Here is a 19009-nt window from a genome sequence, read left to right as displayed (position 1 = left end):
TATCTTTTATTGGCCCAACTTCTGTTCTGAAAGACAAGCATTCAAGCTTACACAGAGCTCTTCTTCAGGTATGGGAAATGTACTCAAAGTGTCACAGCTAAACACAAGGTGGATAGTTTAGCATAGGTAGTTAATGCATATTTTGAGGGGCTGGTCAAGGTGAGGTGTCCCATTAATACCTCTTCATTCCTTGGGGTTTGGGGGGGAGAGCTGTGTGTGTTTGGGGGGTGGTTAAGTGGCTTATAGATTGTTGTAATAAGCCATAAATCCAGTGTTACTATTCAGTCCTATTGAGCTCCAAAGCTCATCTTTTGAAGATGTTGTACAGGTTTCCTTTGAGAATGAGAAAAGAGAGGTCAGATACAGAGTGATCTCTTTATGAAAAGTGTTCACCCACAGGGGATATGGTGTTTTCCTCTTTTATCATTTTTCTGTGTGAGTGTCATTTTCACCTATATAGTAGTGTCAAGGTTCCTTCCCCACTCTGAACTATAGAGTATAGATGTGGGGACCTGCATGAAAGACCCCCTAAGCTTATTCTTACCAGCTTAGGTTAAAAACTTCCCCAAGGTACAAACTTTGCCTTGTCCTTGAACCCTATGCTGCCACCACCAAGCGTGTTAAACATTGAACAGGGAAAGAGCCCACTTGGAGACGTCTTCCCCCAAAATATCCCCCCAACCCCTACACCCCCTTTCCTGGGGAAGGCTTGATAAAAATCCTCACCAATTTGTACAGGTGAACACAGACCCAAACCCTTGGATCTTAAGAACAATGAAAAATCAATCAGGTTCTTAAAAGAAGAACTTTAATTAAAAAAAAGGTAAAAGAATCACCTCTGTAAAATCAGGATGGTAGATACCTTACAGGGTAATCTGATTCAAAACATAGAGAATCCCTCTAGGCAAAACCTTAAGTTACAAAAAGACACAAAAACAGGAATATACATTCCCTCCAGCACAGCTTATTTACCAGCCATGAAACAAAAGGAAATCTAACGCATTTCTAGTTAGTAAGTAATCTAGCTAACAGAAGTTCTGAGACTGCATTCCTGATCTGTTCCTGGCAAAAGCATCACACAGACAGACAGACCCTTTGTTTCCCCCCTCTCCAGCTTTGAAAGAATCTTGTCCCCTCATTGGTCATTTTGGTCAGCTGCAAGGGAGGTTATCTTAGTTTCTTAACCCTTTACAGGTGAAAGGGTTTTGCCTCTGGCCAGGAGGGATTTTATAGCACTGTATACAGAAAGGTGGTTACCCTCCCCTTTATTTTTATGACAAGTGGTCATTGAGGCATTTAGTGCACTGGATGAGGTACGCCACATAATAGGCATGTGTAGTACCCATGTATCTTGAAAGGGGTGCTGTGAGGGGTGTTGATCATCATAGCAGTGGAGATGTGTGTCCAGGTTTTGCATCTGTTGTTCTGGCATGGTGTGGTGCAGCTCTGAGTTGGTGTGTCCTGTCTGTGGATAGCTTGCTTCTGATAATGAGCTTGGAGAGGTTCAGGGGGAGGGGACTGTTTGAAGGTCAGAAGAGCGGGTTCAGGGAAGATTTCTTTCAGGATGTAGTCCCCATCCGGTATGGGTTTTAGTTTGCTACCTCACATGGATTCCAGTGTGGGATGGTAGGGGATGACTTGGGGTGTGCAGTTGGAGGGAGTTTTATTTCTGTATTCTATATTGAAGTTGTGATGGAAATCTTTGATGGAGTTTGGAGCATGTCTGGAATATTCCTGTTCAGAGGATGAAAATATCATTGATATAGCTCAGATATCTCATTGGTTTTGTGGTGTATTTGTCCAGAAATTCCTTTTCAAGGTGGCCCATAAAGAGGTTGGCATATTGGGTAGCCATCCTATTACCCGTGGCTGTTCCCATGGTTTGGACTAAGTGTTTGTTATTGAATGTAAAATTGTTATGAGTGAGGATGAGTTTGACGATGTGTTTTGGGTGGATATCTGTGGGTTGTCCATTGTCTTGTAAATATTTGAGGTAGACAGCGATGCTGTCATTGTGAAGGATGTTGTTGTTTAGTGAAGTGACATCCATGTGGCAAAAATGATGTTCTGAGGGAGGTTGTTAATTTTGTGGAGATTCTGGAGGAAGTTGATTGTCTTGGAGGAAGCTGGTCCTTTGTATGAGTGGTTTGAGGATGCTTTCTATGAGACCCAATATTCCTTCAGTAAGAGTGCCATGGGCAGCTATGTTGGGTCTGCCTGGGTTCCCTTGTTTGTATACCTTGGGAAGCACGTAGAACGTCTCTGGGTTCATGGGGGATGAAGTTGTAGAGTTTCTCTTTGGATTTGTTTGAGAAAGAATTTGATGATATCCTTAAACTCCTCGGTAAATTGTGGTGTGGGGTGTTTTTTGAGTTCTTTATAATGGGTGGCATGAAACACTTGTCTATTGGCCTTGTGAACATAGTCGTCATGGTTGAGGACTACGATTGTGCTCCCTTGAACTGTCACAGAAAAATAAGACAAAAATACCATATCAACTCTGGGTGAACACTTTTCATAAAGCGATCACTCTGTATCTGACCTCTCAGTCCTCATCCTCAAAGACCTGCACAATTCTTTCAAAAGATGAGCCTGGGAGCTTAAATTCTGAACTTTGCTAGATACTAAAAATCATGGACTGAATAGAGACACTGGATATATATTTCAGAGTAGCAGCCATGTTAGTCTGTATCCGCAAAAAGAACAGGAGTACTTGTGGCACCTTAGAGACTAACAAATTTATGGTGCCACAAGTACTCCTGTTCTTTTTACTGGATATATAGTTTATTATAACAACGTATAACCTACTTGACCCCCCGCACAGCTTTCCCTCCCTTTTTCTTCTCCTTTCCCCGCCATGACTAGAGAGGTGTTAGTGGGACACTTACTCTTGAATGGTCTTTGAAATATGTGTCAAGTAGTTATACTAAACAATCTGATGCCCCTTTTATTTAATTGTGACATTCTGAATATATTTTCAAGACCTGAAGAAGAGCTCTGTGTAAGCACGAAAGTTTGTCTCTCTCGCCAACAGAAGTTGGTCCAATTAAAGATGCTACCTCACGCATCTTGTATCTTTAATATCCTGGTACCAATGCAGCTACAACAACACTGCAAATCCTTAGATTATGATAATGTGCTCTTATTCCTTCCTTCTATTCCACATCCAGTATATTAACATAATTCATTATCCCAGTTTGTGGCCTACTACTTACTGCCTTCGATGTAAATGTCCTTGACTATTGATCACTCCTTCAAGAACTTTGGAGAAAGGGCGGATAAAATCACAGACCTGGTTGTCTTGCTGATGGAAGTATTTAGTTTCATGGGACAGAGAACAGCAAGCAAGAGAGCAGCAGAGCTCCCAAGCCTGAAAACTGTTGTATCGCCAGAATCAAAACAAAAAGGGATAAAGTTGGTACAGACTTCGAACAAAAACAAATGAGAACTGCAGAAGTTCCTGCCTTCTATTATCTGCAGACAATTGGTGTTCAACATTTTAGATGACTTAAGTATTCTGCTTAATCATTGGCAGGAGTCTGTTCTCAAAATGTTAGTTGATCTGAAGCCTATGTACAGTACCAGGGGATTTTTTGGCTGTTTTTTTTTTTTTAAAAGGGAGTTCACTGTTGACAGTTCTTTCACTCTTCCTTGAATATCAGAACAGATGATTGTATCAAACTGGCTTCATGCTCTCGTGCTGACATTTCCTAATGCCCACATCACTGGAACATTTGAAAAGTGCTAATGAGTGGATCAAAAGGACTGTTGCCTGAAGCAGCTATTTTTCTTTTTTATATTATTATTAAAGAAATCGGCTCGACTTAGTTACAAAGAATGAAGTCAATGAGATGCAGTTCTCCCTGATGATCTGATCAGACCAAACCAAACAAAATTGGAGACAAATCAAATTGTACATATGGTTAAGACAGAGAAGTGTTCTTCAGAACCGTCAGGACTTCATTTTACTAATGTGAATGAAGAAAAAAATGCAGGCAATCTTGCAATAGTATGTCTTTTAATGTTGGCAAATTCTCATACTGCATTTGAATAATTGACTACAAAAATTGCCTAAATTCCCCTGACTGTTTTTTAAAATTGCATTTAATAATGGCTTCCCAGTGAACTTTGCTTTACAAATCAAACTGGAATCAGTACTGACTCTGTGTGTGTGTGTGTGTGTGTGTGGCCTGTCGAAACATAAGGATGGGAGCACTTTCATACCACTTCTGTCAACAGGGCCAAATATCTGCTACTCAAAGCAGATTATTTTCTCACACCATTGTCACTTAATGGCGGGGTACATTTTCCAACAAGTTTCATCTTCTGAAGCTGCTAGTAACTGCAGCTAATTAAAGCATTAGCTAATTTTAAATCTAGTTTATCCTACAACTCCAGTGAGTTTAGCAGTACCATTTTAGGGCCTGATCCCATGTCCAATAGGTCAGTGGAAAGGCTCCCACTGACTCACAGGCTTACAAGGCCCATTGAAGTTGTCATGAGTCTTTTCCTTGATTTCAGTGGGGTTTAGATCAGGCCCTTAATGGGTTTTGGATTAGATTTTTTTTGTTCAAATCTTGGTCCCATTGAAATTAATAGGCATTTGGCCCTAATGAGCATTAGCCCACATCATAAAACTAATACATATTTTGGCACACTTAGTTGTCTTGGCCTAGGAGAGTCTCAAGGGTGTAAGAAAGAAATGACAGAGTTATGAATTATTACTGATAAATATTTATATAGGGCCATAACTTTTTCTGGCATTTTACTGATATCAGAAAGGCCTCAGCTCTGAAAAGCTTAATGTACATCAGACAAATAGAGAAATTTAAGGTAATAGATAAAGAAAGTGGAAGGAAAATGGGATGGGAGTTGAAACAAGATAATGTGAGTTTTATAATATTGAGAGAATCTTTTTGGTGTTGATCTTTGGATAAACTTCAGTGCTTCTCAGTGCCTATGCACATCTTCACGTGCCTAAATGCCTTTGCCAATCTGGTCCATAACCCCTCTGCTTCACGTTTCCTCATCTATAAAGTGGGCAGAATGGTTCTGATCCACCTCACAAAGATGTTACGTGGATTAGCTAGTCAAGGTTTGTAAAACGCTCTGAGACCCGGTGCTGGAATGCACCGCAGGAAGCCTTATTTATTCACCCTTACGTTAAAAAGCAGAGGAGGGAAAATCATGTTCTGACCCACTTTGGCAAGCACCAAACAAACATCCTCCTGTTGAAAATCCTTAATTTGTTCTCCTACCTGTTGAAGGTTCCAAGAAGTAACAAACCAGTTTAATATTTTAATTCTGAAGTATTTGGTAATACCAAGCATTTACTTCTAACTATATTCATTTGGTGGCAAACTGCCGGCACTACTATGATGGGTCTCGCGCTTTCTCTTCTTGCGGGGTGTTCAGGGCACCGTTTCTTGCCCCTGAACTGAGGTATTAACTGCCCCACTGGTGTCCTAGAGGAGGGGAGTGGAGAGGGAGGGACCCGGGCCCACCCTCTACTCCGGGTCCCAGCCCAGGGGCCCTGGGGATAGCGGTAACCCACTAGAACTAGCAGTTCCTTCCCCTGGGCCACTTTTCTCTCCTGCCCTTCAGCTTGTGGGGCTTCCTGCCCTCCCCCTGCACAAACCAGGTATCCCTTTACCTAGGGTCTTGGTCTTCTTAGCCCACCGCAGCACTTCTCCAACTCTCCTCTGCTTCCCTCCAAACTGCTCTCTGCTCTAACACCAATCCACTCTGCTTCAACTCGTCCTCTTGTCTGATTGAAACAGGAGGTTTTTATCATGTGACTGGCTTCAGGTGCTTTAATTAATCTATAGCAAACTTTCTTCCCTGTGCAGGGAATAAGGCTCCCTTCTAACACTTTCCTGCTGCCCTCTGGCCATGCTGTGTCACAATTTTAATCTCATTCATATATGCGATGCCCACATTTATTTGGAAGTGAACTATTTTGGTGGCATTACTATCTGAGATATCAGTGGTGACATCCAAGTTAATTTTATCAAGATTTAAAAAAAAATTCTTCTACATATGATGCCGTGAGTCCACTTATTTATTTGATATTCAGAGGCACTGGTGAAGATAATTAAAGTACTGGAATTAATGGCAGGGATAAGGATAAAATGATATCCCTCTATGATATCTCTGAAAATAACATAACTAGTATTTCAATACAAATGTAATTTTAACAGCTTTTTATGTAGCCATCATTTTATATATTTTAACCAAATCTGTATTGTAGCAATGCACAAAACAATCATGAGTCTTAGTATAGGTGGAGTATTTCTTTTTTCATATCTGAAAAATACTGAGGCACAGAAAATCATGACCATTTGTCTAGATAAAGTATTCCTTCACTGTTAGCTTGGCCACAGAGCGAGCCCACTTGTAGTCTGCTAAGTCCAGCTTGTTTCTGTTTTGCAGAAAACTGTTTCTGACTTTAATTTTTGCTATCATCTAATAAATACATTGGTGTGTTTTTTCTGTTTAATGGCTTGTTGGGGATTTTGAGGTGAGTAGCAAGGAAACTCACAGAAGTTCATGCGATGCATGTGTGTAAGAGAGCAGAAAGAAAGTGGAAGGGGTGTAAGTGGCGTAAGTTTATTTTTTATGCTATATTGCATATTGAATTTAAGACTAAGATAAAATAAGATTAGAGCGAATAGAGGGCTTTTATTATTAACCGGAAAATCCCCTGGCATGTGCTTGCTTTCCTGTTTTCCACTCTGTTGACAAATTGTTAATATTTATGTCCCAGAAACCCCGTGGATGGCTATAAATTAGAAACAAACCTCCTTAACAAGAGGGATTATTTTCCAATAACAATTTAAGAATGTTTGTGAATGTAGCAACACCACACTGTAGGCATTCCACACTGAACACCATGAAGGAAAGCCATTTTCAAATTATAGATTTGAAATGTGCAAGCTGCAGAAATAATTTGGGTGGATAGTTTAAAGGCCTAGAGTTGATCTTGAGTTTCCAGAAGGCATTTTGCACTTGTCACTGGGCCAGAAATTCTCCAAATGCATGGCATGAGAAAACTGGTTTATAGTTAGGCAAGTTCTGAGGTAGGCTTTTGGGCTGCCTTTTGCTGAGGCAAGTCCTGAGGTAGGCTTTTGGGCTGCCTTTTGCTGATACTGTCTAATTAACAACATAGGACTTCAACACTGGCTCTTACTTAGAATGACTAAACCTCATCCAATTAGTAAGTAAATGGGCAGGCATGTTTGTCCCAAAGAGTGCCTGTCAACAAGTTGATTTTATTTAATATTAGAGGGATGGTGTTAATTTCCACACACGTTTGGTAATCAGGAGTCCAGGGAGTTGCAACAGCAGTTGCCAGTTTGTGAAGAAACATTGGTGATTCGTAGCGGAACGGTTAACAATTAAGATACTCTATCAGATTTTGAAGGTCACTTGCAGGCTCTGACTGCTGTCACTCATGCTTGTCTTTTGTATTGTTTTTAGGTCATCAAGGATCCTCCACCACCACCTTCAGCTCCAAAAGAGGTACAGTATGAAGGTGTTTGTTGACCTGTACAATAAGACATCATCCTAGCGCACCATCAATTACATTAATTACATTACACCATCCCGTTAAATGTTGCTGTATATTACGAACCAGCTCTTTCCCCCCAGTTGCTGGAGAGAAAAGATGGCACAGTGATTAGGGCATTTTCCTGGCATGTGAGAGACCAAGGTTCAGGTCCCAGATCTGTCACAGACTTCTTCTGTGACCTTGAGGAAGCTGCTTTTGTTGTGCCTCAGTTTTCCATCTGTGAAACAGAGGTAATAGCACTTCCCTACCTCACAGAGAGGTTTGGAGGGTAAACACATCGAAAAGATTTGAGGTCCTCAGATATTACATTGGTGGAGACCATATAAGTACCACAGACCACTAGATACTTTAGCCACAATTCCTCCTTAACCAGCGCCATCCCCTCTTTGGGCTGTATCTGTCCCACCTTTTTAAAAAAACAAATAAAATAATCAAAGGTACTGTATTTTTTATGCTGATAATAATGATACTTGGTGCTTATCCACATGAGATGCCCAGTTTTATTTATTTAAAATAACAATAAAAACCCACTATAACAAGAAACTTGAGGCTTCCTAACAACGAACTATCTTAAGATAACCGTTCATGACATACACTGAATTAACTCAGCCAGACAGTAAATTAAAGCACCAATAAAACCCTTTAACCACCCCCACTCCCCTGTTGTCCACCAGGTACATAGTCTAAACTTCCTCCCAAAATCCTTTTAAATAAATGGCTTTCTGTTGTGTGTGTGCTCTCGCACAGGCCAGGCTGCTAGAATTCTGGGCTGCATCTGACCCACCTTTCTAAAACAAAATAATCCAAGTTACTGTATTTTTGTTGCTGGTAATCGTGATACTTGGTGCTTATCATATGTGCAGAGTTCTGTACAAATAACCAACTACAGATATTGCTCTGTTACTGAATATTAAACTTGTCTTAGAAATGGAGGGCACATGGTAATTCAATGCCTTCGCCTGAGAAAACACAAAAAGACTTCATTAAGGTAAAATTAGGGTTGCAGGCACATACCAGTGTTTTGAATTTATCTCACCTTTGAGGAACATTACAGTAAACACCCCCGCCCTCACCCCAAAGCCCTAAATATTAGAAATCCAGGGAATTCAGTGCTAAGGTGGCCGCTTTCACAAAACCACACAGTCACACACAAATGACAGTTAAGACCCTGATCCTGCAAAGACTTAGGCATATGCTAAGCTTTCTGTAGTGTGAGCCAGCAGGCCTGATTCTCATTTATACAGAGGCCCCTTTTTACCATTCTGGCATTGTAAAAGGGCCTTAAACTAAGCAAAATTGCAGTTAAGAAAAGGTAAAATCCTAGTCAAGACAAGGCAGTTTGTAGTTATTACACAAGTTAGCAGGACAAATTAAAAACTGTTTCATTTTGAAAAACTTTGTTTCAGATTTTTAGGTTTTTTCCCCCCTTTTCTCTCACTTCTTCCCATCGTCTTCTAGTGGGGGGTGGCGGGGAAGTAGGATTTCCACCCCCACCCCCACCCCCTGTGTAAAAAAATTAAAAAAATTAAAAAAATTGTGCACACAAATGCATGGCTTGGTCGTATATCTGGATAGAAATGGATTATGGGGGGATTCCTGCTCTTGTTACATGTTAAAAATGGCAGATGTTCAAAATTAAAGGCTGTAGACTTTATTATACTTGTATATACCAACAGAAAACAGTTTCAAATAATTGTTGGGGCCAGATGTTCTTGAAAATATTGGACAGCTAGTCCAGGATTTAAGCCATCACTTTCACCATCACTCTTTGATCTGAGTTCTCTGATTTAGAGAGATTCAGCTGAACAAACAAATTTCTTAAGAGGAACTGTAAAAAAGAACGATATGCATTACTTCCAAAATCGATCTGAGAACCCTACATTGCCTTGGGGGCAGAGTTAAGATTGGGATTGTAATTTGAGAATGACTGTCACTTGTGAAAGGGAAACCTTACCTCTGAATTTCCTGGGGTTCTAATTTTTTTCTCCTAACTTATAAGTCACTTAAGCCATTGACAAATGCTTGCAACTTTGACTTCCCTTAACAAAATGTTTTGGTGTTAGAAGTTCCTTCCGTTTGGAATTGTCCGAACATGGGACTGGGGAGGGATGAAAGCTTGGGTTGGTGTCAGATTCTGGTGGCGACATTCTCCCCCTTCTAGTTGGTTTGCTGAGATGTGCAGGAGAAGAGCCTGTCGTTTGTACACTTCCTAATATCTGCAGGAAAAAGGAGATTTTACCAGAGAGGGAATTCCTTTCTGAGGACCTCATGAAGTCTATGGAAGTGGGATGGAAAAGGGACAGCAATGGGGAACCACACTGGAGGATTAGCCTTCTATGCCTGTGGATATCAAGAGCGTCATAGGAGCAAAATCCACTCCTGGGGTATAGAGAAATAGGTCTTGCCTTGGTGAGCACCTTAGGGAATATCCAACAGAATGTCCTTGAGCTGGTATCTGGGTTGAAGGGGTGAGCAGGAGAGCAAGGAGGGCTGCCCCTGAAACTGACTGGATGAATCCAATAAGTTTAATCATCTGCTGTCTGTTCTCAAGAGATGATCTGCCAAAAAAAGGGTGCTACAAGACTCTTCTATCTGTGGATCCCGCCACTGTTCGCAATGTGGCTTCGTGTCCAAGCAGCTTTGGAGAACCTTTGTAGGCTGATTCTGCAACCTTCTGTGCTCTGGATAGCAGACCAGGTCACTCAGTCCTGGGGAAGTGGGTGTTCTAGGAGAATCACGAGTGGGTCTGCACATGGGCCTTGTTTCAGATAAGCATTTAAGTGTAAGTTCTAGCATGTACTTAAGGCAAGCGTGTGCGGCCACAGCTCAGGATCGCTTGGCCCAAACTTCACGTGGGAGACCAGCGGAATGTGTCTGCTACCCACCCTTGGCCTTCACTGAGAGCTGCAGATCTGTTGCAATCAGTCTACTGTAGGCTGTTGATGATTCTGCCTCTCTGTCCTTTGGCTATTGGCCTGGGTTTTGTACAGAGAGCAAAGCCATTTTACTGGAGCAGGCCTGTGTGGCTGAGAATCTGGCTCTTCAAGCACACTATATTTTTAAAAGAGGAAACAATGTTAATGATTTTTCTCTCTGTGTTTTGTTTGTTCTCGTCACTGGAAAGGAGGATAATGGGGTAAATGAGCTCTGATTAGTGGAAAGTCCAGTTTATTAAATGGCTTGAGAATGCTGGTCACGGTTTGGGACACTTCTAATGGTTGCCAGCGATGTTCTTCCGTGTGCAAAAAACGTTTCCAAGGGTGGCCAGATAGCACGTGAAATAATGAAAACTGCCTTTACAATCTGCTACTGTCACATTAGAGCTATATTTAAGTCTGGAAAACTGTTTGTGAACACTAATAAAAGCATGTGCTAGAAAAGAACTTAGTGCAAAAAAAAATGTTTTTGAATTTATGGACAGGAAGAAGAAGAAGATCCCTTGCCTAACAAAAAATGGCCGACAGTGGATGCTTCCTACTATGGAGGACGAGGAGTGGGAGGAATTAAAAGAATGGAGGTTTGTGCTCTGGAAAGAAAGAGAAACAGTGATGCATGAAAATACAAGTTTTCTGAGGTTCAGTTGATGGCAACAAAGTGTGCTGGAAATATAATTGTATCATCTTTGCTTGCTTCCCACTGATATCAGTCTCCTAAAATTTTTACCCTCTAAAAGAATTCTAAGTGTATCTCGGTCGATTATGGAAGAACTGATTTCATTAGTTCCATTTGATCTGAACTCTAAATAGATGCTGAAAGGCATGCGGATTCCATCAAGCTAATGAGGAGGAGAGCGAGAGCCTTTTTGAGTGTTTTGGAAGAAATTGCAGTGTAACATAAGTACTCCAACTGTGGGCCAGCCAAACGCACCAACCATAGTGACATTAAGGAGAGGCTTGATCCGTAAGGAACGCACAGCTACAACAGTGCCTGTCTTTGAAGAGACATGACAGCACCATGTTAATTAAAACAGAATGAAAACTGTGCATCCGTATGGGTATGTCCCTTATGTCACACTTTATAGTTCAGTCAGCCTGTATGGAATTTGCAAGGCAATTTTCTTGTGCATTTTAACATGATTCTAAAAACCAGTCACTATCCAAGGTATCAAAACCACAACGACCCATAACGGGGCCCAGTCCTCCTTGAGCACTCCTGAAGTCTGCTCCTGTAAGTGAGGGCAGAATCAGGGCCTTTGGCAATTCTAAATGATTAGTTTAGAGGAATGTAGGTGGAAAAAATGTTTTATGCAGCACCTTTCAAATCCAAGCTATCTCAGAGGGGTTTACAAAGTACACTCAGGCCTCGATTTACGCTGTGGTTATGTTCTTGAAAAAACACCGTGCAAATAGAAATCGTGTAAACAGATACCAAGGGCCTATGGGAAATAAGGGTTTAGGTTCCATGCTCCCAAGGTGACCTCTCTAATTTATCCGATACAGGTTTTCTTAAAAATATTTTAATGAATTTTAAATTTGCTATTAGCCTTTACTGGTGTTGAGGATGAACTTGAAATTCTGATAATGCTGATGTTGTTGAAGTCAGAACTCTGAGGGTTCACCTGGGGTGTCTGGGAAGGCCGGGGTGTGTGGAGCAGTGGGGTGGGCCCCGACTTTGGATGGGTGGGCAATGGCGGGGGAGGAGAGGCAAGAGGGATGGAGTAGGAAGGATCACCTTCCCTCACCCCTTCCAGACTGCATTGTGGAGGGCCATGGACACTCTGGCCAGGGCCCCCCTCAGGCCAGGCACACACCCGGGGAGCGGGGTCAGGGCACGGGGGCTTGCCCCGCTCCACCCGCCTGGCATTCCAGCTGGGAAGCAGGCAAGCCCGCGTGCCCCGACCCCGCTCCCCAGCTGGAGCGCCGGGTGGGTGGAATGGGGCAAACCCCCACTCCCCGACCCCGGGTCTGCGCCTGGGGCAGGGGTCCCCTGGCCAGAGTGTCCATCACCCCCCACAAGGCCACCTGAAGGGGGTGAGGGGAGGCATCCCCGATCCCTTCTGCCCCATTCCTCCTGCCTCCCCTCCCCCGTCATTGTCCACCCACCCGAAGTCGGGGCCCACCCAAGTGTCCGGGCCTGGTTATGCCACTAATCTGCGCATCTTGGCGACCGTGGTGCACTGTGTAAAAGTGAATCCAAACAGTGTACAAAAACAAAGGGTCACAATTAATTGACTGTGCATAACTGAAACCGTGTAAAAAAATATTGCGTAAATCAAGGCCCGACTGTAATGAATTGGACTCCAGAGTGTGGGTCTGGATTCTCAACTGGGGTCATGGTGCGTCTTCAAAGAAGGTTGCAGAGTTTAAATGATAACATTTTGAAAATGGGGCATTTTCCTATTAAACAGGAACCTAACACCTAATTTAACATAAATACACACGAGTTGCAATTAAAAAGTTTACATTTACCACACAGCAATATTTACTGTTCGAAGTATAGAGAAAAACCAGTTGCATCTCAGATACCCATGTGTGCAACTATGGGCAGATGTTACCTTATTAATAATAAGCACTGTGGACCAGATTTTTAAAGGTATGTAGGTTCCTATCTGCATCTTTAGGTACCTAAATACCTTTAAAAATCTGGCCTTCTCTGCCTAAATTCCCCATCTGTAAAATGGGGATGATAATGCTTCTCTATTCTTACAGCACCTCTGTGAGGCTATGGTCATTATCTGATGTTTGTAAGACAGTGAGGTGCTATGGTGATTGGGCTTATATAAGAATCTAGCTCAATAGATGATAGGACAACGTTTAGAAATCTTCAAGTTAGACAGTAATAGGCCAGTGGTTGTGCTGGTAACAAGAAAGTTGCATCTGTGATTTTTAAACTGTTGCAAAAAGCTGTATGAACAGTCTTAATTCAGTTTTAACCAGGCGTATTTCAGTTTAGCCTGAGTCAGTTAGGAAGTAACTGACAATAAGAGTGCCATGCATCTTTTCCCCTAGTTAACTAAATTGGTTTAAAAGCTGATTTAAGATAAAGGAGAGCAACTTGCTCATGTGGACAAAGTATATTGCAAGCTCTTCAGAGCTGGGATCCTGTTCTTTGCTTGGTCTGCGAGTTGTGTAGTGCACTTCTGGCACTAAATTGCATGCATAATAAATTACAGTAAGTCTTAGCTCAAACACAGGATTTAGTTACAAGACATGTTTTAATTTATAGCTGGAATTTTGGCCAGGACACAGGGCTAAAAGCTGAAATCTTTTTGAAATTATTGTTGAAAACACAAACGTGGTACAGCCATAGTCAAGGCCCTTTTAGGGCCTCTCCTATATGGTACTCAGCCCCTCTTGCCCTCTGTGGGAGCTGAGAGTACTCAGCACCTTGCAGAATTGATCTTTCAGTTACCTTCCCTCTGCACAGCCATGTATGGCAGTGGAGTGTGAGACTTCACCTCTGACTGGTAATATGGGATTCAATGGCCACTGTTAACTGAACAAAGTGGCACAGAATATAGGGCAGGGGAATCCTGACTTTCAGATCATATTAATCGCCCCTTTCTAGTCCATCTGGGGGAGGAGATATCCACCCTTAAACCTTTCACTGGGTCTGGGCTGAATGTTGTCTGTCTGGTGACTCAGGTAGGTGTAATTGTGGAGGTAGGAGGCAAAAGGAAAGATTTCTAGGAAAAGTGAAGGTGAGCTGGTCACGGTGACTCCCGGGAACATTAGGAAGGAGGGTTCTTTTTTACTTGACATTAAATGGGGACACAGAGTTTACTAGAAACTTGGGTAAATTAAGGAAAAATAGGCAAGTTTTTTAATTTAAACATTTAAAATTGAAAAAGACCAAACCCTTAGAGCTTTCTAAAAAGCGTTGTTTCTCCTACTTGATTTATTTTGGTGACATCAGCCCCTGCTGACTCTTCTTTACTGTCACTTCTCTTCTTAAACACTGTTCTTTCTCTGCCCAGTGTCCTGCTGAATCTTTCTAAAATAAAGTTGATACTGTATGGAAGGGCTCTGCCCCTTCATTGCTTCCCCATAGCCTGGTCTGATCTCTGACTCCAGTGTCTGTCTCCTTTTTGCTACTGAATGTGCTACTGCCTCTAACTCGGTCTGTCTCCTCAGCTCCATCCCCCTTTCCTGTCCTCCCTTGCTCCTTGTTTGGCCCCCTACTTCTCTCTTGTCTCTTCTGCTGATAAGCATGTTTTTTATCCTTGTCAAAAAACTCATTTCGCCACTGAACCTGCCCTCACCAAGGTCCTGACAGCCTCCTCCCTGTATGTCATAGAGTCAAGTCTGTGTTCTATTCCTCTGAGTTTCTGTGCTGTTTTCAGTGCATATGGTCATTCAGTCTTCTTCCACTTTCTCTTGTTCCTCTGTTCTCTCCTGATTCTCTTGCAATCCTGTAGGCAGCGCCTTTACTGTTTCCTTAGATGAGGAGGAAAAGATAAGAAGGCAACAATCTTATAGTGACCCACAGTGTGTCGTCTTTCCTCTCCTCTTCTCTTTCTATGTCTACTCTCTCATTAGGCAACTTCATTCACTTCAGCAGTTTCAGGTACAACCTCTCAGCTCATGACTCTCAAATTTACTTCCGTAGCCTTGTCTTCCACCCCTCCAGCCAGCCTCAGACATCTCGGATGTTCTGACATCATTTTGAAATTCATCTCTCCCAGACAAACTTCTGCCTTTGCTCCAAATCCCTTTCCATCACCACAGACGTTCCCCCTGTTCTTCCCATTTTCCAGGGGGTTGTCGTCTGTGTCACCGTAGGGTCCTTTTTCTCATTCCTATTTTCTACCATGTCCATTTCTCACTTTGCCACCAACTCGTTTCCTCTGTTAGGAAGGTCAGATAAGAAGTTGCCTTCCCAGGCAATGCTATTGCTCCTACATGATAGTCCAGCACAGTTTAGCCACCGTTGGCTAACTCTGAGAAGTTCTTCCCAGCTCTGTGTTTCGGAATTGCCTGAAAGTTTTCTGTTGCTGCATTGGCAAGCCCAGCCCACAACAGACTTAAGTTTTCTTATCAAACTGGGTTGTCAGACTCAACAAGTTTCAGGTTCTTCTCAGTGAAGCTATTTTAAGCTGAAGGGAAGATCATTTCTTCTATAAGGAATACACCATCTAGCACTAAATGGTTTTAACAGTGTTTAAAACATGTATTAACGACTTCATCAAAAACACTGTAAAAGTACTGAAAGATACAGAAATGTTTTTATGACTCATAGGGTCTACTTGGAAATGAAAGCCCAGCCTAATATTGCAGTAAGAAGAGTCCCTGTTTTTGTTTTGTTTTGTCCCTAAGTAACCTAGCAGAAAGGTTCAAAGTAATCCCCTGCTCAAGAAATAGCAGCCTGTATTTTACCAGGTGAGTTATTATCATAGAATCATAGAATCATAGAATATCAGGGTTGGAAGGGACCCCAGAAGGTCATCTAGTCCAACCCCCTGCTCAAAGCAGGACCAATTCCCAGTTAAATCATCCCAGCCAGGGCTTTGTCAAGCCTGACCTTAAAAACCTCTAAGGAAGGAGATTCTACCACCTCCCTAGGTAACGCATTCCAGTGTTTCACCACCCTCCTAGTGAAAAAGTTTTTCCTAATATCCAATCTAAACCTCCCCCACTGCAACTTGAGACCATTACTCCTCGTTCTGTCATCTGCAGTAGTCCAAGCATATTAGCGTATGCTTGGACTACCGCATTCACTGCAGTGGGGTTCCACTAATGTAAGTGATAGACTTTGGCTCACTGTTTAAATCATGTTTTTTTCCTCCAAGACATATTTCTTCCTTTGATGGGGCCAGTGTTTCTTCTGTTCTGTATCCTTACAGCATATTGAGTTCACTTTTATATCACAATGCAAATACATGCCTTTCTTACCATAAGCAATAATACAGATTTTCTTTCCATTTGAAATATTCACATATATATTCTATCCAATGTGATGGAGATAAATATGTCATTCACATTTGGCCACTTCATCTGCATCCTGCCCGCTATCTGTCTCCCACAGAACTACTGCTAATATTCCAAACCTCTGAGCAGCTCCAATCAGCTTCCATTTAAAAAAACACTGTTGAAGAAATAGTTCTTTCTTGTCCATAAAAGCTACCATGGGTCTGAGGTTCAGGACGGGTAATAGCCAGTCCTGCGCTGACAGGTTTAAAGTAGATCTCCGAACTTATCTGAAGTAGAAAAGTCAAGTTATCAGAACTAGAGTAGATTTGTACCTTTTAGTAAGGAAAGATTTCCCAAATTTCCAGTGTCACAGCCTTCTTTTGATACATGGTATAACAGTGGTGGGCAACCTGTAGCCTGCCGGGGTAATCTGCTGGCCTGCTGCCAAACAGTTTGTTTACATTTGCACAGTGGCCGTATTTCGCCGTTCCCGGCCAATGGGAGTTGCAGGAAGTGGTGCGGGCCGCAGGGATGTGCTGGCCGCTGCTTCCCGCAGCTCCCATTGGCTGGGAACAGCGAACCACAGCCAATGGGAGCTGTGGGCACCTGTGCAAATGTTAACTAATTGTCTCGCAGCCTGCCAGCAGATTTCCCTAACTGGTCTCAGGTTGCCCACCACTGTGGTACAACCTTCATTTAATATTTTGTTTTACTTTTCCAATATTGAGAATTAGCAAATTATGTTTCAAGACATATCTAGGAGAGCTGGTTAAAATCACGAGACATGTTAGTGAAAATGTTCATGAATTTTTTTCCTCTTTCCCTCCCCCATAAAAAAATTGGAATTAATATTTTTACCCAGTCCTATTATTTAGTACACATATGCCTATATTAATACCGTATATTCTCATTTTGTTTAGGTTCGTTGGGGTGATAAGGGGTCTACAGAAGAAGGTGCTAGGTTAGAAAAAGCCAAAAATGCTGTGGTGAAACTCCCAGACGAACCAGAAGAGCCCTTTCAAGCGAAACCTCCTAAACCCAAGGCTACCTCACAAGCTGCTCAGGAAAAGTGGTATACTCCAATTAAGGTAATCTTTTAATCTTTAAATTAATGTCACTTTGCGGTGTCTTTATATTAAAGGCCATTTTGCAGCCCTTACTCATATCGAGTAGTACCTTACTCCTCAAGTAATCACATTCAAGTAAATTGAACTATTTTGGAGTAAAGTACTACTCAGAGGGAGTAGAGGTGGCAGTATGTGGCCCTTAATTTTACACTTCATTATTCTGCACCAGATTCTGATACTCTTACTCACAATGAATTATCCCTTACACCAGGGATCGGCAACCTTTGGCACGCGGCCTGTCAGGGAAAGCCGCTGTGGGGCCAGGCTGGTTTGTTCATATGCAGCATCAGCAGGTTTAGCCAATCACAGCTCCCACTGGCCACGGTTCACTGCTTCGGGCCAATGGGGGCTGCAGGAAGCAGTGTGAGCTGAGGGATGTGTTGACCGCCGCTTCCCGCAGCCCCCATTGCCCTGGAACGGCAAACCACAGCTAGTGGAAGCTGCAATTGGCTGAACCAGCGAATGCTGCATGTAAACAAATTGGCCCAGCCCACCAGCAGCTTTCCCTGATGGGCCACGTGCCAAAGGTTGCCAATCTCTGCCTTACACCATGAGTAAGGCTAAGATTTAGTCACAGGCAGGCCTGCCGACAGAAATTCCAGGCCCCAGGGCCAGGGCCATCCTGGGGGAGGGCTGGAGGGGGGGGCTGGGCACTGCAGCTCTGGAGGGCCCTAGGACCAGTCCCACCAGCTGCTGCTGCTTGGGCCATCCTTGGGGTCAGCGTCTCCATTTGCTGCTCAGGCAGTCCTTGGGGCCAGTTGCTCGGGCAGTCCTGGGGTCAGCCACACTGGCCGCTGTAGTTGTGGAATTTCATGGGGGTCCCAGAAAGTCACGGAATCCATGACTTCCGTGACAGACTCACAGCCTTAACCATGAGTCCTGAAATCAATGGGACTACTCTTACAGTAAGGTACTACCAACGGAAGAGTATCAGATCATCCCCTTTTATTGATGTTTGCTCTGTTCATTTCACCATACATTTGTCATCTGATGGATTAAAAATCTAAAGCTGTTTGTTTACAGCTTGTAATAGTTTTTCTAAACAATTTGCTGCGTCCAAGATATTCCTGCGGGAAAAAAAGTGAAAAATAAATATAGGCACAGAGTCAACAAGAACAAGAGTCAAGTACAGAAACCTGACTAAAATAAATGAAAGCAAAATAAATGGTTGATGCTAGTAATATTATTGAATAAAGAGATTTCCCTTTGGAGACTGCATGAACCGCCTCCAGCCCAACAGTAACCTTCTTCTCAAAAGCTGGATAGGAGTCTTTGGACATCTTTGATTAAAGTGTGTATAGGCAAATGTCCAGACAGAAAGCATCCAGGTCACATGGCGATTTAATTTAGATGCTCTGGTTTACATAGTAACATGCTTTGGCTGTAAAGTAAACAGAACTTTTCACCAATGCTAACCCCGGGGCACTGGCACGCAAAGCTTTCTTGATACTAGACTTAATTAC

General features: G+C 42.6%; 1 protein-coding gene across 2 annotated transcripts in view; it reads left to right on the top strand.

Moving 5' to 3' along the window:
• Positions 1–19009, top strand: part of ANTXR2 (ANTXR cell adhesion molecule 2) — a 172451-nt gene that overhangs the window by 80803 nt on the left and 72639 nt on the right. For both annotated transcript variants that reach the window (XM_073340477.1, XM_073340476.1), the window contains 3 exons: positions 7480–7521; positions 10992–11087; positions 17340–17507. In XM_073340477.1, the coding sequence (XP_073196578.1) occupies positions 7480–7521; positions 10992–11087; positions 17340–17507 (306 nt within the window). The remainder of the gene's footprint in view (positions 1–7479; positions 7522–10991; positions 11088–17339; positions 17508–19009) is intronic.

This window comes from Lepidochelys kempii, chromosome 4 (genome assembly GCF_965140265.1).
Source record: "Lepidochelys kempii isolate rLepKem1 chromosome 4, rLepKem1.hap2, whole genome shotgun sequence".
Lineage (NCBI taxonomy): Eukaryota > Metazoa > Chordata > Testudines > Cheloniidae > Lepidochelys > Lepidochelys kempii.
The sequence above is the reverse complement of the archived record's forward strand: the minus strand, read 5'-3'. Positions and strand labels throughout refer to the sequence as shown.